A 26,012-nucleotide genomic window follows, 5' to 3' on the forward strand; every position below is an offset into this window, starting at 1 on the left:
GGGTCGTAGGCCTTGTGTTACAGAGGCCGTACTCAGTGCATGCTTGGATGGAGTTGTCGAAGGGTCGATGGGAGGCCCGCAATCATGGTAAGTTTCTTTCTTAGAATGGTGATCGTTCAGGCTTCTTCTCGAGCTTACTAATATTTTTTCCTATGTAGGCCTCGGGAAGGATGTTGCAATGAGGCCCCCATATGGTGACGAAGAAGTCTTTCCCCACCCTCATGCTTCGAAGCAGGCCAAAGAGAATAAGAGGAAAGGGGCTCCGAGTTCCCCGAGCTCGGAAAAGAAAATACCGGCGAGGAGGTCTCGCAAGCCCGGGGGGACACCAGTGCTATGTCTTTGGATTCAATCCATCGATTAAGGAATGAGTCTGAATAAGAAGAGGAAGATAATTCCAAATTGGTGGCCTATGTGTGGGTCGGCGTCACCGTACAAGAAGTTCTCGAACCGTCGAGTGCTTAAGTTGAAGCATCCCGACATGAGGAGGTCGATGAGAGAGCTCTAGTTGAAGCTTCCGAGCCAGATAGGGTCGAGCCCATTCTGACCCAAACTAGGGGTCGAGAGAGAGAGCGGGGAAAGTGCCCCAATAGATAAACTTGGAGTGGTCGACCTCAGTGGGTCTCCTCAGATTTCGGATGCCATGATCCGTGAGGCCGGTATGTTGAGTCCTCAGTGGGTGATCGATATCCATGGCTTCTTGGATGGGGTTGAGCCCGCTGCTTTGGAAGACGTCACCGGGCTCGGTGACCTGCCGGTATCAAGGAAGGAATCGTCGTCGGGTGCCACTGGTCTATTCAATAAATCCCGACAAACATTAAATCGGGTAAACTAACGTGCCTTTTATTTCTCATATATTATAACTTTTAAAGTTATAAATAACCACAACATCCTCCCTTATGCTTGTAGGCTTCGGTGCTGCATCATGAGGCTTTCCTCTGATATCAGGAGGAATTGAATCATCATGAAGCCGAGGTCCTGGACCTCACTGAGAAAAGTGACACCTACAAGCTTCTTAGTGAGAAGCTCAGGCCGATTTAGTAACGGCTCGGGACGAGCATGCTGAGATGGCCGAGCAGGTATTCCGGGTGCTTCACGATAGTGAAGATGAATTGGAGATAGTAACTAACGATCTGATCCTACAGGTCCGTCAGAGGCTCGAACAGATCGGGGAGCTTTAAAAACAAGTAGATACAATACAAGCCGAGGCTGAAGAGTTCAAGAAGAATATGGACATCTTAGCCTCGAAAAGGGAAACCGTCCAAGCACAACTGGAGTCGGCCGAGACCCAGCTCCAAGCTTCAAAAGAGAAGGCCTCAGTACAGGTTGAGAAAATCAAGGAGCTTCAATCTTGATTGGACTTGGTTGTTTCTGATAAGGCAAACATGGCTAGCGAACTCGAAGTGGCCAGATCTGAGGTGGCCATGGTCAACACCAAAGTTGATGCCAAAGTGGCCCAATTTAAGGCCGATGTCGAGGCTATCCAGGTGAAGGCTAAGAGCATGGTGTATCATGCAAAATGGCAAGTTCGAAGGGAATCCCTCGAGGGAGTTCATGCTCAGGGCTTCGATATTATGGCCGAAATCGAGAACGCCAAAGCATTGGAAACCAGGGCCCGGAAGCTAGCCTTTCCTGAGGAAGACTCCGACGACTTAAGTGAGTCCGAATATGGGGAAGATCCCGGAGATGGAGATGTTACCCCCAATGAAGACCATGCCACTTAGGCCTTTATATTTTTGCTTTGTTTTGCATCTTTTTGTTTTATGTCGTTTTGGCTGTTGTAAACTTTTGTATTAGGCCGATCTGGCCTTTGTAACAATTATTATATATATAAGGCCTTTTTTCCCCTTTCGGCTCTCAAATTTTTTCGTTGTTTTATTAATTGTATTCACAAAGGTTGGAATTCCTTAGCGTGAAACAATGAGGTTGTGTTTAAGGTTTCGAACAAAACTTACTTTTATTGCCTTTCTGGGTTAAGACGTTGTTGGGGTTCGACGTTACGAAATATTTTTCCCAAAAAATATCTTAAGTTTATGACTTTGCCGAGGGCAGCCTTTAGAATCAGTTGTGAATTTTTTTCTCTTTTTCGAAGGCTTGTTTTTTGTTACGGGTCTCAGACATCTCCGAGCCGTGTTAAATTGGTCGTAGCCTTTTAGTTCAGGAACTACCTATTGGGCTTATTTTCCCGAGTCATCCGGGCTTCCCCGAGCTAACGGTCCCCGAGTGGGGTGGCTGTGGCCTTTAGAAACCGGAGAGTTGCCTAATATGTCTTTTCCCCCTGAGGCCCGATAACTTAGGCTGTTTGATTTGGACGGCGGTCCCTGAGTGAGGGGGTGGTCGTTCGCATTCTGGTTATGTAATGCCCTTGGGCTTGTTATTTTTTGGAAGTACGAAGTTCTTTAAAGGGATGTAAAGAGGAAAAAATTTAAAACATAAGATGATTGCAAGGAAAGTACTTCTCTTTATTCTCGATTGAAATAATCATACATGCGTACATGTTTTATGCCAGGGGTCGAGCAATCTATATGGGCACAGTTCGTTTTGATCGTTTGGCCCCTATAATAAATCATTTCTATCGAGACTCTCCCTTTATGAAGTAGTTTCCTCACTAAAGTTGATACTCGAAGACAATGTATATCCGAGGGTAGCCCCTCAGTATTCGAGGTTGATTGCAAAGGAACCTCGGATATTGTTGAATTGATCTTCAGTGTCGATTCGTAATCGGGCTTGATTCTAAGTTAGCACGATTCATTGTTGCCTCATTAAAAACCTCGCCGAAAAACCCATTTGGGACAAAACCGGTTTGAGGAAAAAAGAGTGCAACACGTGCTTTCAGACCTAAAGACTCCATGCCATTCGCCAAAAAATCTATCATCGCTTCTTGTTGACCATCTATAAGCGTTAGTCTGAAATAAAAAAAGGAAATGGAAATGGGTCTTACCTTAGCAGTAATACCATTTTAGGTGAGATATGTTCCAGTTGCTCGGTAGTTGTTCTCTATTCATCGTTCCGAGCTTGTAGGACCCTTTTTCGGTAACCTCAAAAATTTGGTACGGTCTTTCCAAATTCGGACTCAATTTTCCTTCATTCGGATTTTGGGTGTTGAGGGTGACTTTCCTTAGCACTAAGTCCTTGGCGTTAAAATATCAAAGATTGGCTCTTCGATTGTAATATCTCTCGATCCGTTATTTTTGGGCGGCCAATCAGATGAGGGCGCCTTCACGCCTTTCATCCAATAGTTATGGGCTTGTATTCATGGCCTTGTCGTTTGATTACTTTGTTGCATATCAGAGCCGGATACTCGGCTCTCCGATTTCGACCGGTATTAGAGTTTCGGCGCCATAAACTAATAAGAATGGGGTAGCCTCGGTACTGGACTTCGAGGTTGTGCGGTATGTCCAAAGAACTTCGGGCAGAATTTCCTTCCACTTTTCTTTGGCGTCGGTTAGCCTCTTCTTAAGATTTTGGATGATGGTTTTGTTGGTCGATTCGGCTTGCCCATTCCCACTAGGATGATAAGGTGTTGATAGGATTTTTTTGATCTTATGATCTTCGAGAAATTTTGTTACTTTGCTGCCGATGAACTGTTTCCCGTTATCACACACAATTTCGGATGACATCCCGAATAGACATATGATGTGATCCTAGATGAAGTCAATGACTTCCTTCTCCCTAACTTTCTCGAAGGCCTGTGCTTCAACCCACTTAGAAAAATAGTCAGTCATAAATAAAATAAATTGAGCTTTACCTGGTGCCCATGGAAAATGGCCAACGATATCCATTTCCCACTTCATGAATGGCCATGGTTACAAGACCGAATGGGGTAGTTCCCCGGGTTGGTGAATCATCGTTGCATGTCTTTGGAATTTGTCACATTTTCGAACGAACTCTTTCGCGTCTTTTTCCATGTCTGTCCAATAATAGCCGGCTCTGATTATCTTTTGAATCAATGATTCGGCACATGAATGATTTCTGCAAGTGCCCTCGTGAACTTCCCTCAGATCATACTCGGTGTCTCCTGGTCCCAGACATATCTCTAGTAGACCATCGAACATTCTTCTGAACAAGGTTCCATCTTCGGATAAGGTGAATCGTGCTGCCTTCGTGCGCAGGGCCCTCGATTATTTTAGATCTGAGGGAAGCTTTCCGATTTTCAAATACTCTATGTATTTATTTCTCCAATCCCAGGTCAAGCTTGTGGAGTTTATTTTGGCGTGGCTTTCTTCGACTACTGACCTCGTGAGCTGCACGACGGTCCCCGAATTGAGCTCGTTGTACTCGATCGATGACCCTAAGTTTGCAAGGGCATCGGCCTCACTATTCTGATCTCGAGTCACATGTTTCAAAGTCCACTCCTTAAATCGATGCAAAGTTACTTGTAACTTATCTAGGTATCTTTGCATTCATTCTTCCCTAACTTCGAAAGTTCCGTTAACCTGATTCACCACGAGGAGGGAGTCACATTTGGCTTCGATCACCTCTGCTCCTAAGCCTTTGGCTAGTTCGAGGCCTGCAATTATGGCATCATATTCGGCCTCGTTGTTAATCAATTTCACAGTTCTAATAGATTGTCTAACCACGTTCCTGTGGGTAGTTTTAGTATGATTCCGAGTCTGGGCCCTTTTACGTCTGAAGCATCGTCCGTACATGGGGTCCATATTCCCGAGGACTTACACGATTTTATCAACAGTTCCCTTTCAACCTCAGGTACTAGGGCCGGCGTTAAGTCAGCCACAAAGTCTGCCAAAATTTGAGACTTAAATGGTTGTTCGGAGTCGATATTCGATATTATACCCGCTGATTTCTAAGGCTCATTTGGTCAACCGCCCTGAAAGGTCGGGTTTATGCATAATATTTCGAAGTGGATAAGTTGTTACAACACATATGGGGTGACATTGGAAGTACGGTTTTAGTTTCCTAGATGCGCTTATCAAAGCGAGCGCCAACTTTTCTAGTGGGGATATGTTACACCATGTGCATCCCAGTAATGAATATGAGACTTTTTAATCATGATTTAAATGATTTTAAAGTCATAATATGGCTATATATGATGTTTGGATAAAGAATATGAAGTTTGGGAAAAAATGGATTAAAGTTGCGGCAAAATCGACTAAGGATTTGCCTTGTATCAGAGCTTTTTGAGAAATAAGTTTCGTGTGTGATATGAGATCTTTTTGGGATATATTATATACCAATTTAAGGTCTTGAAATGTAGTTTCCAACGCTCTTAAACGTCCGTTCATACGACACCCGTATAAAAAGTTATAAGCGTTGGAAGAAGGACCAATGCTAGGGTGCCAAGTAGCACCTTTTGACTTTTCAAATAAAATGGATATTTATATCTTTATCTCGTTTCTTTCTTCAATTTTCCAGAACACACAACCAGATAAGACCCCTAACTTTACTCTTAAGCTCTCTTCAATAGCTTCAAACAAGATTATCATCTCGGGTACGGAATCAAGAAACGATAATATTAAAACGATACCTACGACGTAAGTATCGCTATATCGCCTCTCTTTTTCTTTGTAGTTTAAGTTTTGGAAGGTACTTCATAGTTAAGAAAATATGTACTTTCTGTATTTCAGTGTTTAAATATCAAGGAAGGTTGATAAATTCCTTTCCTAATAGTTAGAACTCACGGGACGGTGATCGGAAGCCATGAGTTTGAGTTATTCACTTGTAGCGGACTGTTTTGTGGATCGTTGTGTTGTTGTTGGGCTGCATGTTTTACTACTGTTTTGTGGATTTTTGTAGAAGTAAGGTTGTGGAGAAACACCACATAAATGGAGAGTGGTGGTCTGGTCGTTCGTCGTAACATTTTTGGGCCGTTTGACACTACTACGATGGTCATTGTGTATGAAGAGATTGGGGTGTGTTGCGCTATTTTGTAATATTTTTTGGTGTATATAAGGTTGGAAAATAATGTATACATGTTGATATTGTTATGTTTGGTGTTATCTTGAATTTGAAGGAAGTAAGGATTATAGGGGAGATGCTGCCCGTTTTAATACAAAATAAGCTTGTTATTCGTTGTGCGGGCCCTGTCCTGACCTTTATGACATTTATGTAGTCTTAGAGACTTGTAGACAAATGTCACATATATGGATATTTGTATGGCCTTATCAGCCTATGTTTTGAGTATACAAATAATTATGTTGGCCTTATAGGCCCGTATGTCACATGTATGAGTTTTTATTTCATGTTGGGTCATCCTATGTCTAGTATTCCCTTATATTTTATTCGCATTATCTCATGATGGCCCTTCTGGGCCACTTACCTATGACGGTATGATAAGAAAGATATGTTACGTTGGTACTCGGTTGTGTAAGGCATCGGGTGCCCGTCGTGGCCCTGTGGTTTGGTTTGCGACAGAAGTGGTATCAGAGCAGTTCCATCCTAGGAAGTCTACAAGTCGTGTCTAGTAGAGTCTTGTTTATGAGTGTATTGTGGACCACACTTATAAGCAGGAGGCTACAGGGCATTTAAGATTGTCACTCTTTCTTCTTACTCTAGATCGTGTGGTAGAGCTCAGTTGTAAGAAATTCAAATTCCTAAATTCTATTTTATTCATTGTACAACGACATCTACATCCAGAAAGTCAGTTGGTAAGAGATTGAATGTGGCTGTGGAAGAGTTGAGTTAGAGGAACTCGATTTTACGTCATGCTTATGATAAGTAAATATAAGGCCCTCAGTAGATATGTGTGTACTACGACGTGTGAGAATCTTGATAAGGAGCCTAAGGCATGAATATCTATCTACCCCTATGGTAAAAAGCAACGAGAGAATCAGAAGGTAGATACAAGTTTCAACAAGTAAAAGAAGCTAGGTGAAAAAGGATATGAGGTACCCAGTTAGTGAAGATTGTTTGTATTTACAATTCAGACAGAGAAATATAAGCATTATGAGTTACTTTCAACAATAACAAAGATATATTCACTTGACAACACCCATTCCAGTTATGCCCTGTGGGAGCTAACAAATATAATTTAAGAGAAGGATTGGATATCATCATCCAACTGAGGTTAAAGTAACCTAAAAGTATGGATGGATTGTTATCATTAGCTCATATTTTCGAGGGATATTGCAAACGTGGTAATGGTTCTCCTTGTGAGACACCCAGATGATGCACTATAGAATAGTACAATTAGATATGAATACTAGAATGTTCAAAAATTTCAGAAGATTGGCATTGGAATCCTAGAAGGGATAAATATCTCATCCCTAATAAAGAGAGAGTGTTAGGTGACCCGAAAAGCCGGTGAGTTGAATCAAGGGGGGCTAAAAGTGAAAGAATGTTTTGAAGAAGTTTTCATAATAAGGTGATAGACATAAATATTAGTAGGAGAATAAGAAGAAAGTAAATGAAGCATTATGAGTAAGATGTGATAAATGGATGATAATGGTAAATCAAAATATGACAGGACTACAGATTTTATAGTCAAGTGAAGGAAAAGACAAGAAGTTACAAGCCTTGAGACAATAAAAGAGTATAAGCCATAAAGTCATGTCCTCATTTCGAGAAATGAGTTGGTGACTCGTACGTGATTACCAGAAGGAAAAGTTAGACCCCCGGAGTAATAGAAATTAGTATGGGCTAGTGAATAAGATAAACTGAACATGAATTCGTGACCGAAGGATTTGATAATAAGTGACATCGTGAGAATTTCAAAGATCGCGTTCCAACGATAATTGAATGGACAACAGAAGAATAACCTTTAAAGGTCATTCAGGAAGACGATTCCCTAAAACAAGCGTTGTGAATAGATTTAAGCTTAAAGGACTAAGTGTGCCAGTTACACAAGATAAACATAGTGAAACCCAACATAGGGAATTCAGTCTCGCAAATATGATGACATCGTAATCCTTGAGAAATATTCATATAGGAGTTGAGATTGTTAAAGGTACCGTATAAGTGTTACGAAATTTTTTTAAAAAAATTGTGCCACTGAGAAGACAGTCAAAAATTCTAGTTCATAATCAACCTTACGAGCACAAGGGCGCGGAAGTAAGTAATTAAGGATAATTATAGGTGAGTAAGAACATCAAAAATTCTCTCGGGTATACGATGTAATAAGCTCGCAGCTTTACATGAGTCAAAGGGTCTCTCTTAAGTACTATAAAGAAAGACTAGCTGAGGGAATAAGGAATAAGGCTTCAACTTAAGCATAGTGACAAAAGGAAAAAATGGTCTTGTAACAATAGTCTCACAACAACATTGTATGCACTCCATAAGAAAGTGGCACATATCGTCGCTAATGAACGGGAAAAAAAATCAAAAGATGATATTTGAGATCAAATGAGTTACAGGAAATTCTAGTATTTGTGGGCAATGAGATAATCCATGTATTCATGCAACAGGTGGTAGAACGACCATGAAAAGTAATTGCTTATGTTTAAAGACAACTAAGAAAGCACGAGAAGAATTATCCAACCCACGATTTAGAGTTAGCCGCATAGATTCATGCACTAAAGATGTAGAGGCACTATTGGTATGGCATTCATGATGATATCTATATGGATCATAAGAGCCTTCAATATATATTCAATCAAAAGGAATTGAATTTACGCCAAAGGAGATGGTTGGAGCTACTGAAAGACTATGACGTTGATATTTTATACCATCCGGGGAAGGCGAATGTAGTAGCCGATGCCCTCAGCCATAGCGTAGGTCTATGGGTAGCCTGTCATATTTACAGCCAGAGAAGTGTGGGATAGCCCATGAGATTCATCAGCTAGCTAGTCTTGGAGTTCGATTACTGGACTCAGGTGATACCGGAGTTAGTATTCAGGACACGACAACATCCTCTTTAGTAACTGAAGTGAAGGAGCGTCAGTACGAGGATCATGTGTTAGCTCATTATAGGGATACGACCCCTCAGAAGGAGAAGACAACATTTGAGATTACAGAAGACGGGGTCCTTAGGTATCGAACACGATTATGTGTCCCTAATGTTGCAGGGCTGCGCCAGCAGATTATGGGAGAAGCTCAATATTCTCGTTATTCTATTCATCTAGGAACGACAAAGATGTATCATGATATCGGAGGAATATACTAGCGGGACAGAATGAAGAAGGATATAACAGAGTTTGTTGCTCAGTGCCCTAATTGTCAGCATGTTAAGATTGATCATCAGAAACCTGGTGGATTATTACAGGTTATAGAGATCCCGACTTGGAAATGGGAAGTGATTAATATGGATTTCATCATAGGCTTACCTCGTACCCAACGCAAGTTTCAATTCTATATGGGTTATTGTCGATAGACTTACAAAATCAGCCCATTTTCTGCCTGTCAGGACTACTTATTCAACAGAGAATTATGCAAGACTTTACATTAGGGAGATAGTACGACTTCATGGTATCCCTATATCTATTATCTCGGATAGAGGTGCTCAGTTTATAGCTAATTTCTAGAGGTCCTTCCAAAAAGGATTGGGGACTCAGGTAAGTCTTAGTACAACATTTCATCCCCAGACATACGGTCAGGCTGAGTGTACTATTCAAACACTGGAGGATATGCTACAAGCTTGAGTGATGGATTTCAAGGGTAGCTGGGATGATCATCTTCTACTTATTGAGTTCGCATATAATAATAGTTATCATTCCAGCATTCAGATGGCTCCATACAAAGCTCTTTATGGACGAAAGTGTAGGTCACCTATCGGATGGTTCGAGGTTGGAGAAACTAAGTTAGTAGGACCAGAGTTGGTACAACATGCATTTAAGAAAATTAAGCTTATACGGGAAAGGCTATTAGCAGCTCAGAGTCATCACAAGTCCTATGCAGATAATCGACAACGAGACTTGGAGTTTCAGGCAGATGACTGGGTATTCCTAAAGGTATCACCGATGAAAGGCATTATGAGATTTGATAAGAAAGGAAAGCTTAGCCCTCGGTACATTGGACCTTATAAGATTATACGCGGAGTAGGCCAAGTAGCATATGAGTTAGACTTGCCTTTCAAATTGGAGTCTGTACATCCAGTATTTCATGTGTCTGTGCTCCGTATGTGTATTGGAGATCTCTCTAAAGTCATTCCAGTTGACGATGTTCAAGTTACAGATCAGCTATCATATGAGGAAGATCCCATTACTATACTAGATGGACAAGTTCGGCGATTAAGAACTAATGATGTAACTTCAGTTAAAGTACTTTGGATTAACAATAATGTAGAGGATATGACTTGGGAAGCTGAAAAAGAAATGAAGACTAGGTATCCTCACTTGTTTTCACTTCCAGTGGAGGATCAGACTGAGACATCACAGCCTTTAGGTACGTATATGGTGCTTAATTCTTATGTTAGTTATTGTTATTGGTCGTGTGATGCCATTGGTGTTATTAATGATTGTGGCCCTGCGTGGCTTTGTATTGTTGGGTTTGCTGTGTGACAAGTTGGTAGTAGTACTGTTACAGAGGAGCCAAAATTTCTATAGATTTCTAGGAGTTTAACATTCGAGGATGAATGTTTCTAGGGGGGAACGATTATTACACCATGTGCGTCCCAAGGTGACGTAATGAATATGCGACTTGTTAATCATGATTTAAATAATTTTAAAGTCATAATATGTCTATATATGATGTTTGGATAGAAAATATGAAGTTTGGGAAAAATCGGATTAAAGTTGTGGAAAAACCGACTAAGGATTTGCCTTGTATCAGAGCTTTTTGAGAAATATATTTCGTGTGCTATATGAGGTCTTTTTGGGACATATTATATACCAAATTGAAGGTCTTGAAATTTATTTTCCAACTCTCTTAACCTTTTATTCATACGACACCCGTATAAAAGGTTATAAGCATTGGAAGAAGGACTAATGCTAGGGTGCCAAGTAGCACCTTTTGACTTTTCAAACAAAATGGATATTTATATCCTTATCTCGTTTCTTTCTTCAATTTTACAGAACATACAACCAAATAAGACCCCTAACTTTACTCTTATGCTCTCTGCAAGAGCTTCAAACAAGATTATCATCCCGGACATGGAATCAAGAAACGATAATATTAAAACGATCCCTACAACGTAAGTATCGTTATATCGCCTCTCTTTTTCTTTGTAGTTTGAGTTTTGGCGGGTACTTAATAGTTAAGAAAATGTGTAATTTCTTTATTTAAGTTTTTAAATATTAAGGAAGGTTGATAAATTCCTTTCCTAATAGATAGAACTCACGGGACGGTGATCGGAAGCCGTGAGTTTGAGTTATTCACTTGTAGTAGACTGTTTTGTGGATTGTTTTGTGTTGCTGTTAGGCCGCATGTTTTACTACTATTTTGTGGAGTTTTGGAGGAATACGGTTTTGGAGAAACACCACATAAATGCAGGGTGGTGGGCTGGTCGTTCGTCGTAATATTTTTGAGCCGTTTGATACTACTACGATGGTCGTTTTATGTATGAAGAGATTGGGGTGTGTTGGGATGTTTTGTAGTATTTTTGTGGTGTATATAAGGTTGGAAAATAATGTATACATGTTGATATTGTTATGTTTGGTGTTATCTTGAATTTGAAGGAAGTAAGGATTATAAGGGAGATGCTGTCCGTTTTAATACAAAATAAGCTTATCGTTCATTGTGCGATAGTTGTACCTTTCGTAACTTAATGATAGTATTATTATTGTTATTGTAGATTAAGGTACGAAGAGGAGCATTCAACTTGGTGATTGGAAAGATTGTGATGAGGTATGTTAAGGCTATCACTTCTTTCCTTTTTGGCATGATCCATATGATGCAAAAAATGAGCAAGTACACAACTTTCACAAATAATTCTATTCCTAGAAGTACTAGGGTTGCCTATGTTATTGATTCCTCATATGTCCTACTATCATATCGTCTGTTCATGGGTCTTATGATATTCCAAGAGATCTTATTGACTTACTTCATTATACATTGTATCCATTTATACATGTACATTGACCCATGACCAGATGACATTATGTACGCATATATTATATGTATATGGGGTATGGGAAAAGGTTATGTCGTTATATACGCATCACCACCTGATCAACTGGTATACGTTGATGATTTCGCCCACAATGACTGAGATGATATGATGAGATGCCCTCAGAGGCTTGATGATGTTATGTATGCATATACCTATGCATGATATGACATTTATATGCACATGCATGACATTATAAATTTTTCATGATTCACAGAGCTATTCAGACTTACAAGTTGAGTTTCTTACTCCATATTTTTTCATGTCCTACATACTCGGTACTTTATTTGTACTGACGTCCCATTTGCCTGGGACGCTGCGTTTTATGCCTGCAGGTCCCGATAGACAGGTTGAGAGTTCTCCTAGCAGACTATCAGCTCAGCGGAAGGTGTTTGTGCACTCCACTTGTTCCAGAGTTGCCTATTTGGTCAGTATAATTTGAATATGTATTGATTGGTATGGCGGGGACCTGTCCCGACCTTTATGAGGTTTATGTATTCTTAAAGGCTTGTAGACAAATATCACGTATATGGCTACTTGTATGGCCTTATCGGTCTATGTTTTGAGTATACAAATGATCATGTCGGCCTTATAGGCCCGTATGTCACATGTTTGAGTTTTTATATCATGTAGGGTCGTCCTATGTCTAGTATTCCCTTATGTTTTATTCTCGTTATCTCATAACGACCCTTCTTGGCCACTTACCCATGACGGTATGATAAGAAAGATATGTTATGTTTGTAATCGGTTGTGTAAGGCACTGAGTGCCCGTCGCGGCCCTGCGGTTTGGGTCGTGACAGGATACTTAGTTTCGGCCTCACCTAAGGTCCTGCTAATGTAATGAAGTAGAAATTGTGTACCTTGTTCTTTCCGGACTAGGACTCCACTTATCGCTATCTCTGATACTGCCAAATATAAGTACAATTGTTCGTCTTTCCTCGGCGTGTGAAGCAGCGGCGAGCTCGATACGTAACGTTTAAGTTCTTCCAAGGCCTGTTGGCATTCCGGGGTCCATGTGAAGTTATTTTTCTTCTTCAGCAACGAGAAAAATCAATGGCTCTTATCGGAGGACCTCGAGATGAATCGCCCCAGGGCGGCTATGCTCCCGGTTAACCTCTGCACGGCCTTTACGTTGTCTACTACCGTGATGTCCTCGATAACTTTAATCTTGTCGGGGTTGATTTTGATTCCTCGGTTGGATACCATGAATCCGAGAAACTTGCCTGACCCGACCCCAAACACGCATTTTTTCGGGTTCAGTATCATGTTGTATTTCCTCAATATACTAAAGATTTCCTGCAAATGCTTCAAATGGTCCTCTGCTCGCAGGCATATCATCAATGTACACTTCCATAGATTTTCCTATTTGTTCTTAGAACATCCTGTTTACTAGGCGTTGGTAAGTGACACTATCATTTTTTAATCCAAATGGCATTACGTTATAACAGTAGGTTCCGTATTTAGTGATGAACGAGGTCTTCTCCTGATCATACAGGTTCATTTGTATTTGGTTGTACCCGAAACAGGCATCGAGAAAACTGAGGATCTTGTGGTCGGCCATGGCATCGATCATGCGATCGATATTAGGCAAAGGAAAAGAATCATTAGGGCATGTTTATTTAGATCTTTGTAATCTACACACATTCTAAGTTTGTTTCCTTTTTAGGGACTACCACTACATTTTCTAACCATTCATGGTATTTTACTTACCGAATGGACCCTATTTTAAGAAGTTTGGTTACCTCATCTTTGATGAAGGCATGCTTGATCTCGGACTGAAGTCTTTTTTTCTACTTCACCGGATGGAACTTCGGGTCCAAGCTTAGTTTATGGGTGGTGATTTCCGGTGGGATCCCTGTCATGTCGAGATGGGACCAAGCGAAACAATCCATGTTAGCTATAAGAAATTGAATAAATTTTTTTCTAAGCTCGGGAGTTAACCCCGTGCTCAGGTATACCTTTCGTTCGGGCAGATGTTCGATTAGTATGACTTGCTCCAAATGATCAGACCCCCTTTATATAGTAGGGGGGTGCTACTTTTGATACAATTCAAAATACAGTAAGGAACCCCATGTTAGGCTAATTAATCGGCCTCTTCTTGATACGTGCCGGAATTTCAGCTGCGATCCTCGCCCGATTACGGATATCTCGGCTTTCCGTTATTTGGCTCGGTAGGCTTCCCTTTCTTTGTTCTCGTTCGATCTCGATCTTGGCCGGTCTCGATCTTGATCGATCTCTGGGTCACGAGCTCGGCAATCTAACTTCGCACCATGATTCAATATAATACGAATTTGAACCTTGCCCTATCATGTTCTAGTCTCGATCAGTCATACAAAAGGCAAACCCGATTTTGACCGTATACATATATCTTTATTAAATTACACTCCTTTCATTCCGTTTCACTTGTCACGTTTACCAAAAATAATTATTTTAAAAATATTTATTATTTTAGAAAATACAAGAGGGAATTTAAAAAAAAATATTTATTACCCTTGCTCTAATAAATATGGAGAGAGATTAATGTCGTGAAAGCAAGTACTAGTGATAAATTGATATCACAATCGGTTGTCTGCTTTGGTTCCACGTACTGTTAGTTCTTTTCTTTGACCCCTCTTTTGTCATGATTGTTACAATTGTCATGAAGAAATAAATAAGGAAAATTTAGTTAGACATTTCCTTTTAATTGGTAGTATATTCTTTTAAGAAGTGTGTGTACGAGGGAAAACTTCATTATATGTGTGTTTAACTTAGTCGACAGTGGCTATGACGCGTCGACATGATTCCAAAAGGCCGAGGTAAGATGTGAAAGATAAAGCAATATCGAGATTGAAATGGCTTAGTAAAAGACGAAGACGAGCATTCATCTTAAGTGGTGATCAGTCTTAGTATTTAAATTTCCTAGAAAATATTTTCGAAATATTCCTTCTGTTGTACTATCTAGGATTTTGTTGTTCATGTGGTTTTATAAATAGGAAGAGATAAAAATCAGAAAGGGAATGAGACCTTTTGTAAAGAAATTCATCAATATTTTTTGTATAAGATTCTAACTTTATTGAATAAAAATAAAACTTGACTTTATTTCCTCCTTTAATTCCTCTCGCGATACAAGAAGGATTGAAATACATGATTACTTGTCATCATTCATCATTGTCAGAAAGTATATCTGAGTATCTCATCTTTATCGGGTTATCTTTGTCTCATTTACTATTTGAAAGTCATTTATTATCATTTATTATTCTTTTTTATTTTTTTAGGTCTTTATTGCTTCACTACTATCCCAAGATTGTTTTCTTTAACATTATTCATTAAATACTCGACTTAAAGTGTTAGATCTATTATTAAATATTAATATTGATTATGATTAATCCAACAAATCTAATTATATAAAAAACCTAAATCTATTTTTTGGGTGATACAGTGTGATGGGAGGTCAGGAGTATATAACTAGCTAACGCCTCGTGCTTTGCATGATATGACCACTCATCTACATGGAAAAGTGTGTTTATCATCTAAATGAGTAATAATATTATAGTTCCGAGACAAAAGCAACTCATTGTAAAATGAGAAGAGTGGAATCTATTGGTTCTTGAAAATGAGCACCTTGAAAAAATCAAAACGTATCTCCAAAAGTAATGTAAAGATCCTTTAACATAACCCAATGACTGCAAAACTCATAAGCATATTTATCCAAGACACTCTTTACTTTTTAAATTTCAATTTGATAGCACTCGATATCTACTATTTGCGAGTTGTTAGCGAGCTAAATAATGGAATGGCCTGAAAACTAAAAACATATATATAAATGAAAGCAAAGAGCCTATTTGAGTTCAAGAAACAATGTAAGGGTTTCATTGAAACTAAAATAAGTTCAAGTTTTGAGAGTTTGTACAAGTGATTTAATTAGAAATCCATGCTAGATTTGTACTCGCAGTTATTTTTACTAATGTTTATTTATAAAATCCTCATTATTGAGTTACTTGTATGTTCTTAAAGTAATTATACGATAACTAGTGTGTAAAATTTCGTCTGTATATATTTTTAACCCCTGGATTGGCTACTTCCATTTTTTTGTAACCCTAATATTAATATTTTCCCTATTACAATTTACAATACACGCGTACTATTATTTAATTTCTAACTTCTGCATCACCGAGTCATCTATAATGTTTGGACGAGTTAATTAAAGACGTCAAGAGCAATTGATAGTCAAACATTACAGTTTTAACTGTTAAAATCAACTTAGAAGGCTGATTTTGGACAAGAGGAGTGTTATTGATGAGCAAGTTGATCCGTTGATTTTGAAAAATAAGTTATATTACTCTGAAACTTATTGCATTAATTTATCCTAATACAACAACAACAACAACAACAACAACCCAGTGAGATCCCATAAGTAGAGTTTGGGGAGGGAAGTGTGTACGTAGACTAACCCTACTCCGGAGGAATAGAGAAGTTGTTTCCGGTAGACACTCGGCACAAGAATACATGGCCAGCCCCATATTATCCTTACAATATTAATTTATCCTAATATTGTAAGGATAATATGAGGCTGACCATGCATTCTTCAAGAATTAACCCATTATACTGTTAAAATTATAAATTTAATTCTTTTTACACTTATGTGTTTTTTTATATGTATTTCTGCTCAATATCGAAAGCACAAGGTTGAATTAAATAATCTGGTGCTTACATCAAATCAATAAATATAAGATATATCGTGTCTTTTATATTACCCCAGATTACTTAAATTGCTTAGTTTGATATAAAAATCGCGTACGTGTAAATGTTGAGCGCAACATCAACTAGAGATGTACAAAGAAAACCGACAAACCGCATCAAACTGATAATCAGAATCAAACCGAGAAAAAAAAATCGACTATGATTTGGTTTGGTGTTGGAAAAAAAACCCGACCATAATTGGTTTGGTTTAGTTTTAACTAAAAAAAAGTCAAACTGAAATCAAACCAACCCGAAATTACATGTATATAAGTTTTAAATATATTTAATACATAAAAATATTTATTGCAGTATATTTTATAAATATTTCTTAAACACTTTTATAATTTTATCTTTTAACGTATTATTTAAACTTGAACTTATAATTTTTGAATGCTACAATAAGTTTTATAGTCAATATTAATGCTAATAAAAGACATTCAATTAAATTGTACTAGGTATGACAATAATGTTGTATATTTGTTTTTTAGTTTTCCATGATTTAGATAAAATGCACAACTTATATTTTTTTATAGTATCTAGTCATGTAAAAATAGTACTTGTTAGTTGTATTTATTTTAGCAACTTAGTAATTTTTGATTATGTTTATTTTCATTATGACTTATTAATAATATTTATTTTATGCGATTTTTATTATTTTTATTGTTGAATATTATAGTACAATGTCATAGCTCATCTCATATTTTATATTATTTTTTTAAAAAATACCTTATATAGTGTCTTACTAGGATCAAAAAATATTTGGAGCACAAATTCTATATTTTGTACTATGAAGACTTTATGGAAAAAAAATCAAAATAACCCGAAAAATCGAAAAGTCTGAGATTAAAAAACCTGAATTTTATTGGTTGGTTTGGTCTTTAGATTTAATAACTCGGCACAATTAATTTTATTTATTAATTGAAAGACTTCAACCAACCCGACCTATGTACAAGACAACTAGTAACGGAGATCTTTTTCTACTAATAGGTCCCTCGGGAAAGACATTTTTAGGACCAATGAGTCAATGACACATACAAAATCAACGTTTACACTCCATCTTCTAGCTCTTGCGATCAGTTCAATAAATAAGTTACTTCCTAGTTCCTACTATATGCTTCTTCTTCAACTTGCTTTAAAGTGTTTTCTTGAGTTCTAAAATCTCTTATCCCTTGAAACTCTTGTTTCAGATTTTGTTGTTCATTTCTAAATCAGAAGAAGAAAAAGCTGTGGATTTCATGGAAAGAAATATCAAGAGGAATCGGTACATCATTTTCGTTAGCTTTTTAACTTTTTTATATTTTAATTTTAAGTTTTATGTACTATCAATGTAAAAATCATTAAAACAATCTAATCATCTATTAGGTTATTAGAAGAAAATATTTATGATAAATGTGCCCTGGTAACTTAATTAAAAAAAAGATAATTAGCTTGTTATTTTATATTTTAATATGTAGGCTATAATAATAATTCTATTTGTATAGGTAATATCGACAGAGCAGTAGTGAATCTTCCCGCCCTGGCGCCAAATATTAAAAATCCAAAAAGCGTCAAATATGACGTCAAAAAACGAAAAACAAAAGCGGAAATAGAAATAGAAAATAAGCATCCTAGGGTTTGAATTTACTGGAACAAAAACCCTACAATACAAAGAGGGCAAAGACAATATGCGCGGAGGTAGACACCAAAAATATTCTCACCTCACAAAAGGAGCCACTGTAGAAGTAACCTCCGACGAAGAAGGGTTTAAGGGTGTGTGGTTCGAAGCCACAGTGCTAGGTGCCTCTTCGCCCGGTTCGAAGAGTAAAGAGGTTTGGGTCGAATACAAAAGTATTGTTGCTGAAGAAAACGGTTCGGAACCTTTAAAGGAGGTTTTGCATGTGTCTTTTATTAGGCCGGTGCCTCCGGTTGAAAAAATTGAGAGGTTTGAGCTCTACGACGTCGTAGATGCCTTTCATAAGGATGGTTGGTGGACTGGTGTCGTGACACGTGTTCTGGAAGATTCTAGATACCAAGTGACTTTCGATAACCCGCCTGACGAACTTGAATTTGGGGTTTCTGAGTTGAGATTTCACCAGAAATGGGTCAAAGGGAAATGGGTCCGACCCGGCAAGCAGGTAATTTTCTTCAGTTCAGTATCTTTCTGTTACTAGGGCTCAGCAGTTTCTTAGCTAAGGATGTGTTTGGATGCTATAGGTACGTAGGAAAATGTTCTTGCATGTGTTTTTGGGGGAAATGTTTAACTTTCAGATACCTTTTTTGGGTGTTGGGGGTATAAAAATCGGGTATTATTGTGTGTTCTAGACTTCTAGTGTTTGATGAGAACTATGAGGTCTCAGGTTCAAATAGACATAGTCAAAAGTGAACGCCTTGGTGGGTTGAGTTGCCTTAGAGTTACCCAGTACTTGGGAGGTAGCAACTACTCAGTGGAATAGTTGAGTTGAGTTGCACACAAGCTAGCCCAGACACCAGCAGCGTCATAAAAAAACATTTTTGAGCATTAAAGTCCTTTTCCCCTTTTTGGTGAAAATATCTTCATTAGAGGAAAGATGCTTTCACATTTCAAGGGAATCAAACATTGAGAAATGATTTCATAGAGGAATACATTTTTCATCATATCAAAAATTCAAGTCAACCAAAAAACACCATTTGTTTCATATTCTATGCTGCGTTGTTTTAAATTCTACTTAAAGGTTGTATTCTTCTTGTCTAAGGTTGTTATCCACTTCTATTCTTGATTTCTATAATTGTCCTCTTACCCTGTCATGTCTAATTGTCGAAAGAGAACAGGCTCATTGATGTTTAGGGTGGGAGAGAATGTGGAAGTATCATTTGATAGTGATGATCGCCGTGATGCTTGGTTTCCTTCAACTGTCCTTGAACATTGTGGAAATAACTCTTTTTTGGTGGAGATCTATCGGCGAGCCTCCGACAAGAAGGCGATTGTTGAGAAAGTAATAGTTGATTCATTCCATATCCGGCCTATTCCACCGCTTATTGTAAACAAATTCAGCTTGCTGGAAAAAGTGGATGCCCTTTATGATTATGGCTGGTGGAGTGGCGTCATCACACGGGAGCTTGATGATAGTAGGTATATTGTCTTTTTTAAGCACACAAACAAGGAGATGGAGTTGAACGACTCGGATTTGAGACCTCACATGGATTGGAAAGATGGTCAATGGTTTACTAACGCTCGGGTATGGTCCATTTGAATTCCTTTGGTTTTCAGGTCCTGTTGTTGCTTTTATTGAATCAGTCTGCTATTATATTCTTTCTTTCCGAGTGGTCATAATGGTGGGTAGTAGTTCTATTGGTAGCTTGTATAATCCATCTACTGCTGTAAGTTGTAAATAGCAATGCCCCAGTTTTATGTTGCAGCTGCCCCTCCCCCCCTTCCCCAAGTAACAAACCAACCCAATGTGAGTGAAATCTGTTTATTTAAGTTGAAATATGAAAGCAGTGAATGTATCTCTATTAGATGGATGTCACTCGAACGAGATGCTTTTCTATTCCTAAGTTGTGAAAAGGTAATCTTTTCTTTGTTGTTACATAATGAGTTGGCATCTTGTGTCTATCGAGATATCACCAGTATCAGGGTGTGGACATCAGTTGATTTGTATTTGAGAAAGATATACATTTAGCTTGATTTTATCTGTGAAAAGATGTATGTATAACAAAAAACACATATTAATTTTCTTTGGCTGACCTTGGGTGTTACTCTAAAGCTCATTATGTGTTAGCATTTGCTATATAAGTTTTGTCTTTTCCTTTTCTAGCTCGTTCTTTAGTTGGTGCTTCTTTTGACTTTCTTAGTTGCATATCCTATTGTTAATATGACTCTAGCAAAGAATTGCTAACTCGATAATGCTCTCAATTGATTGGATTTTGTACACTGTCTAAGCAAAGTACATGGTGCTTAATTAAGCCCAAGATTAAGCAGTGAGGTTTATGTTGACGTTGTGATTCAAGACCTTTGCCGTACATTATAAATGTGGTAAAGTGCTGTTCTGCAAGCCCTCCAGTAATATCTACTTCACTATTTTTTTTGATAAGGCGAATGTCCTTCAGTATTGCTAAAGCTTACCAGAATATACTTTCAGGAAGTTTCAATTCCTTCAGATTCTCAGACCAAGGGGAGCAATAACTGCAATGACACTTGTATTTTACAAAAAAATGTTCCACTTGGAAAATCAACCACTATGAATGATATCTCTGGGGAAAGAACTCGACATTCTGTTAAGTCTATAGAGGATCCTAATGAGAAACCTTCAACTGATGATATTTCACTGGAGAAGTCATCGCCGAAGGTCCTTTCCAGTTGTAATGCTGCTTCTTTGCTGGCCCAAGAGCTTCCCAAAGAGGGAACTGAAACTCCAAAAACGTCACTTAAAGCATGTAAACTTAGTGCTAAGCCTTCTGAAACAACCTGTACAAAGAGTCCCTCTGATTATCCCAGCCCAAATTATGAATATACTGAAATGAAGATTTTAGCACCTGTAGCTGGAGATGACCAGCCTGGTAATCACTCTTGGAAGAAAAGAACTGTAAGTCATTTCTCACTGCCAATATTCCTTGCATATGGAGCATTTTTTTTCGGGGGTGGGGGGTGGGGGTGTTAGATCAATTAAAATGCATGGTGTCAATAGGAGGAATCTGTTGCTCCATTTGCCACCTTTCTGGTTTGAGTGTATTGAAATTAATAAAGAAAGGAATGGGAGGTGTGGCTTGCTAGAACGACAAAGTACAAGCTAGTTGTGCGCGATGTCTTCGCTTGTAATATTATGTTAAATGAATGTCATCGCTTGTAATATTATGTTAAATGAATGTCCGTTGTTTGTTAAAAAGTTTGTCTTAGAAGTTACTTCAGCTTTGAAGTTAATTAATATGACGCTCTATAAGTAGCGTAAGAGTTGCTGAATTTTGCCTCAACCGTCCAGTTTGTGCCAATAGATCACCCTTTTGCTATTGGAAGCAAGGCTGTGAGTGAGTCAAACCAGCTTGTGAGCTGATTAAGCCTGTCTTAGCTTATAACTGTTCAAGCTAGAGCTTGCCCAGTTGACCAAATGAGCCAATCTGTGGCACCTAAATGTTCAATATGCTAAACTTACGTATTTTTTGCTTTTTCATACTTATATTGACTATATTAGTATGCTGGTTTAATCCCAATTCAGTTTTTATGCTGGAGATTTATAGTACCACTGTTACCTTTCTCAAAAACATATGCTGGTTTAACTTTAAATTTCCACTGCATTTGATTTTTTTAATATGCGAGTTTAAAGGAGTTTACTATTCTTCCATTAACTATCTAAACTAATCAATCAGCGACCAGCCTAAAAGCCAACCTTGCTCATCATCTTCTTAAAATCCACCTAATAAGTCATTTTCGGCTTTCGGTTTCCTTTTTTTCCGTCATTGATGAAAGTTGAGCTGCTTTGTTTTTGTTTCTTATACTTAATTATCTTCAAATCTTTTTCTCGATCTCTTCTCCTATCCACCATCCATTTGAAGGAAACTTAAAGAACGACAGTGTCCATCTCCATCTGTCTAGCAGAAGTGGTCTTCTGGGAGGTGATTGATATGAATTTGCTCTTTTCTCTCAGCTGAGGGACTACTCCAATGAATGTGGTCTGAGTTGAAGCTACTGTTTCATCTTTCCCATATTCTCGTTTGTTCATCCTTTACAAGAATATTGTTGGCAAATGAGTAATTGCAATGAATTCTTTTGGTTCTTTTTGCTGATTCCGATATGGCTCCCTTTTCAGAAGTTATCTCTTAGGTTCTTGCCTTAGTTATGGCGCTCTCTCTTCGAACATCTCGCCCTGTGCTACTTACTCATTTTGGGGGAGCCAAAGCGCTTCATCTACAAGCCAAGGTGTGCATTTCAAAGTTGGCTTGGCTTGGCTTGTTTACCCCTAATTGGGTGGTGAAAGGTCTAGGAAAATTCTCCATTTGCAGCATGCTCTTTCTTCCAACTATAAATGTGTCAATAAGAGTTCATGATTAGTTCATTCATCTAACTTATCCAAAAAGAAAAATAAATAAAATGCTCAGTGCTCTTCCAAATATTTGCAGAGGAAGAACTGCCAGGAACCTGGTGAAGAAAAGGGTGGGACAGTTGAGAAGTTGCAAGGTGCAATATTTCCCAAAAGAGGAATTATTTGTTTGCTTGGTAGGTTATTTGTACTTGCTGAAATCTAAGTACAATTTAAGATCTGTTTAACAGGTAGCAAGGGAATTGCAATAGAAAATGCTGCTGAAATTACTCAAAAACGCTCTAAACGCAAAGAAACTGATGTTCCTATCATCATGGGGCTGGAGTGTACTAAAGTCAGGAGCTCTAGGACAAAAAGATCTCGTCAGATTGATAATGAATCTTTGGAGCCTATTGGGGATCTGAAGCAGATTGATGCTGCCATAGACAGTAGACAGGTAAACAGAGATTCAAGGGCTAAAATAATTTCACTCCACAAGCTATTTTGATACTTGCTGCATGCTTTGAGAGTTCTTACTTTATGACTAATACCATGTTGTTTATACTGGATTCTTTTCGGCTACTTGTAAGATTTTGTTAAAAGTCCAGCTCCTTAAATTGAAGACCTCTTGATTCTGATTTTACTGGCTGGTTAAATCGCTTTGTAGTTCTGATTTTTCATTTCTGTAGGAGATTCTTATTTTTTGTTTCTGTAGGAGACCAAACAATCAGGTGACAGCAGTCAGAAGAAAAAAAGGGGAAGGCCAGCGAGGAAACCAATTTCAACCCCAACAGGTATATCATAAATTCCTTGGGCTTAGAATTTGAGTGTGGAAATTATTTTCAGTGTTCTCCTGAAGGTGATCTGCTCTGTTTTCTTTTAGATATGGGACCAAATGGAGATCCTTCAAAAGATGAGAGCGCATGTCCTGTCGAGCTAGCAATTATGGTAAATGAAGATGGTAAGGAGCAACTAGAGGTTCAAATGGGGCACACTCGAAAAAGAGGCAGGACAAGGAAGATGCCCGTAACAAAATTGTCAAATGAGAAAACAGGTCAGTCTTTGTTCCAGCAGCATGAGAAGCATTATATAAAGCGTGGAAAGCGACAGACAGAAAGTGTAAATATTGAATCTCAAGCTCAAGGTGAGTAATGGCTTCTGCTTTAGTAATTGCAATTTGGGGGATGATGTTGGCAAGTGATACATGGTTTTTGAGCACTTTGTGGATCTTTTGAATTTTGAATGCTATAGCCTATATGCGATTGTTTAAGATAACAGCTTGTATGATGCAACAAAGAGGAACAGCTCCTCTTTGTTGAGCCTCTCAATCCTTATCTCATTTTCAAAACTTCCTTTTGGCCTTCTGTAGGTTCTGTTGACCCTTCTGGAGTGAAAACTGCTGAATCAAACAGGATTGCAAGCGATGGTGATGAAGTTCTTGCTGAATACAACAAATTAGATGATCAACCCCTCGCAAAGTGGTTTGAAGAAATGCAGTCTCCAACTTCTGTTGATGGATCAAGTAAGCTACTAACCTTTCATTTGGCACTAACTATTCTGGCTGTTTGATGATAATTTTTCTCCTCCAGGAGTTGCACCTGCATGTGATACGATGCAATGTGCTGAGATGAGGGAGAAACAAGACATGCCCATCCAAACTCCTGTCAGCGGGATCCCAACCACCCAAACTGAAACACAGAGCTTGCCTTTTATAAAGGATTCAGATGTTTGGTCAATATTTGAAACCATGGCTATTTTCCAGAAATTTCCTCAGAAGCCACATTTCCGTCCATTGGAACTCTGCAAAGAGAGTAAACGCGAAGGACTAGCTATAGGTTGTATGGTAACTTTTTCAAGCATTGCAGAGAAGACTTGTAGATTGCACTTTGACGACCCCAGAAGCGCCATTGAAGAAAAACTGGAGACTCTCAGCGACTTGGAAAAGCATGGATTTGAAGTGCAGCCTGTAAGAGATCATTTAACTGTGGTGTTGTTGATGAAAGATAAGAAGGAAAAGCTTGAAGCACAGGCTGCAGATATCGGTAATCAGATTATCGCCCATAATACAGACAGAGAAAAAATTGAACGAGAGATTGAAGAGAACAACAAACAAATAGCAGAATTACAGTATAAAAATTCCGTGGCTATTTCAAGGAAGGAGGTTATGGATCGTGAAATTGATGGTTTGAGGTCTCAGTTGGAGGATATTCAAGCAGACCTGAAGAAATGCACGTAATGAATTTGATCTGTAGCTGCTACCGTTGTCGCTGTTGTGGGTTAATCTTGAAAAATAGTTTGCTGTTATTGCATGAACAATATTAGTCACTAGTTTCGTAGTTGGGGTTGGTGTTGTCACCCATTTGGGGTTCATGCCGAATGTTGTATATGTCCTGTCGATAACTTGCTCTGTCTGAAGTAAGACATGTTTTTGAATGGCTAAATTTAGCCCCTGCCAACACTAATTTGCCTTAAGGTTCAAAATGAATTTGGAAGCTGGTTTTAACCATGGGTTTCCTCTGCCCGGAGGAAATAGTTATGTGATGAATCTGACGTTGTAGTTGATTGTGTCTTTGTTAATTTATTATTTTCTTGTTAGCCTTCAAAATTAATATCTATTCTGTTAGTATATATTCTTGAGATTAATCCAAATGGGGTGTCAAGAATGAAATTAGGGGTGTACATTCAATTACCATACCAAACTAATGGTTCGAATTTTTCAATTACAATACCAAACTAATGGTGTCGGGTTTTTAAATATATAAATTAAACCAACAAAGTCACATATTTTAATTTCGGGTTTTTATGGGTTTTTTTATTTTTTTTCATAGCACAAAATATGTAACTTGTGTTTCAAATATTTCGTTAGTTCTAGTAAAATACAACTATATAATATATTTTTCAAGAAAATATCATAATAATATGAGATAAGTCATGGAGTAGCATTATATTAAAATATTGAATAACAAAGATAATAAAATTGTATAAAACAGATATTGCTAATTAATAAGCTATAATGAAAACTAACATAATCATAAAATACTATATAAATCATGCTAAAATAAGTATAGCTAAGTATTAATTACATAACTAAGCACTAAAGAAAAAGATAACCTAAGTTAAGCAGCAGAGTTCAACAGCAAAGGAGCATAGAACAAAGCTGTGTGATTCGTCCGTTAAACACATTTAAATGTGACAAGAAATTCGTACCTTCACCTATGTGTAGGGCGTATAGCTGCTTCTTCAGGTACAATTTATTTGTTAGCGTTTTGGACATGTATAGGCTTTCCAATCTTACCCAAATGCCACGTGCGGTGTCTTCATCAATGATGTTATTTACCACATCATCTGATAAGTGTAATCTGATTGCACTAGCAACCCTTTCATCTAAG

At 38.1% G+C, this 26,012-nt stretch overlaps 1 protein-coding gene across 5 annotated transcripts; it reads left to right on the forward strand.

Annotated features, from left to right (window-relative positions):
* The first annotated feature begins 17,765 nt into the window (after window positions 1–17,765).
* On the forward strand, window positions 17,766–25,228 carry LOC104104669 (DUF724 domain-containing protein 3). Of its 5 annotated transcripts, none has more exons than XM_070187668.1 (10): window positions 17,775–17,915; window positions 18,136–18,768; window positions 19,435–19,848; window positions 20,752–21,195; window positions 22,724–22,781; window positions 22,875–23,080; window positions 23,339–23,417; window positions 23,507–23,677; window positions 23,993–24,145; window positions 24,213–25,228. In XM_070187668.1, exons 2-10 carry the CDS (start codon window positions 18,319–18,321, stop codon window positions 24,857–24,859), a joined length of 2,622 nt encoding a protein of 873 aa, XP_070043769.1. In that variant the 5' UTR covers window positions 17,775–17,915; window positions 18,136–18,318; the 3' UTR covers window positions 24,860–25,228. The 5 variants fall into 5 exon arrangements, with proteins under 5 accessions (XP_070043771.1, XP_070043769.1, XP_009611101.1 ...); XM_009612806.4 differs by having other exon boundaries at window positions 17,776–17,915; window positions 23,507–23,767; XM_070187670.1 differs by lacking the exon at window positions 18,136–18,768 and having other exon boundaries at window positions 17,766–17,915; window positions 19,442–19,848; window positions 23,507–23,767.
* The last annotated feature ends 784 nt before the right edge of the window (window positions 25,229–26,012 follow it).

This window comes from Nicotiana tomentosiformis, chromosome 1 (assembly GCF_000390325.3).
Source record: "Nicotiana tomentosiformis chromosome 1, ASM39032v3, whole genome shotgun sequence".
Taxonomy (NCBI): domain Eukaryota; kingdom Viridiplantae; phylum Streptophyta; class Magnoliopsida; order Solanales; family Solanaceae; genus Nicotiana; species Nicotiana tomentosiformis.

Coding starts and splice junctions, on each gene's coding strand:
- LOC104104669 (XM_009612806.4), top strand. CDS start 18,319: ATGCGCGGAGGTAGACACCAAAAATATTCTCACCTCACAAAAGGAGCC. Junction 23,081..23,338: donor CTGCCATAGACAGTAGACAG/GTAAACAGAGAT, acceptor TTGTTTCTGTAG/GAGACCAAACAATCAGGTGA. Junction 24,146..24,212: donor AACTTCTGTTGATGGATCAA/GTAAGCTACTAA, acceptor TTTCTCCTCCAG/GAGTTGCACCTGCATGTGAT.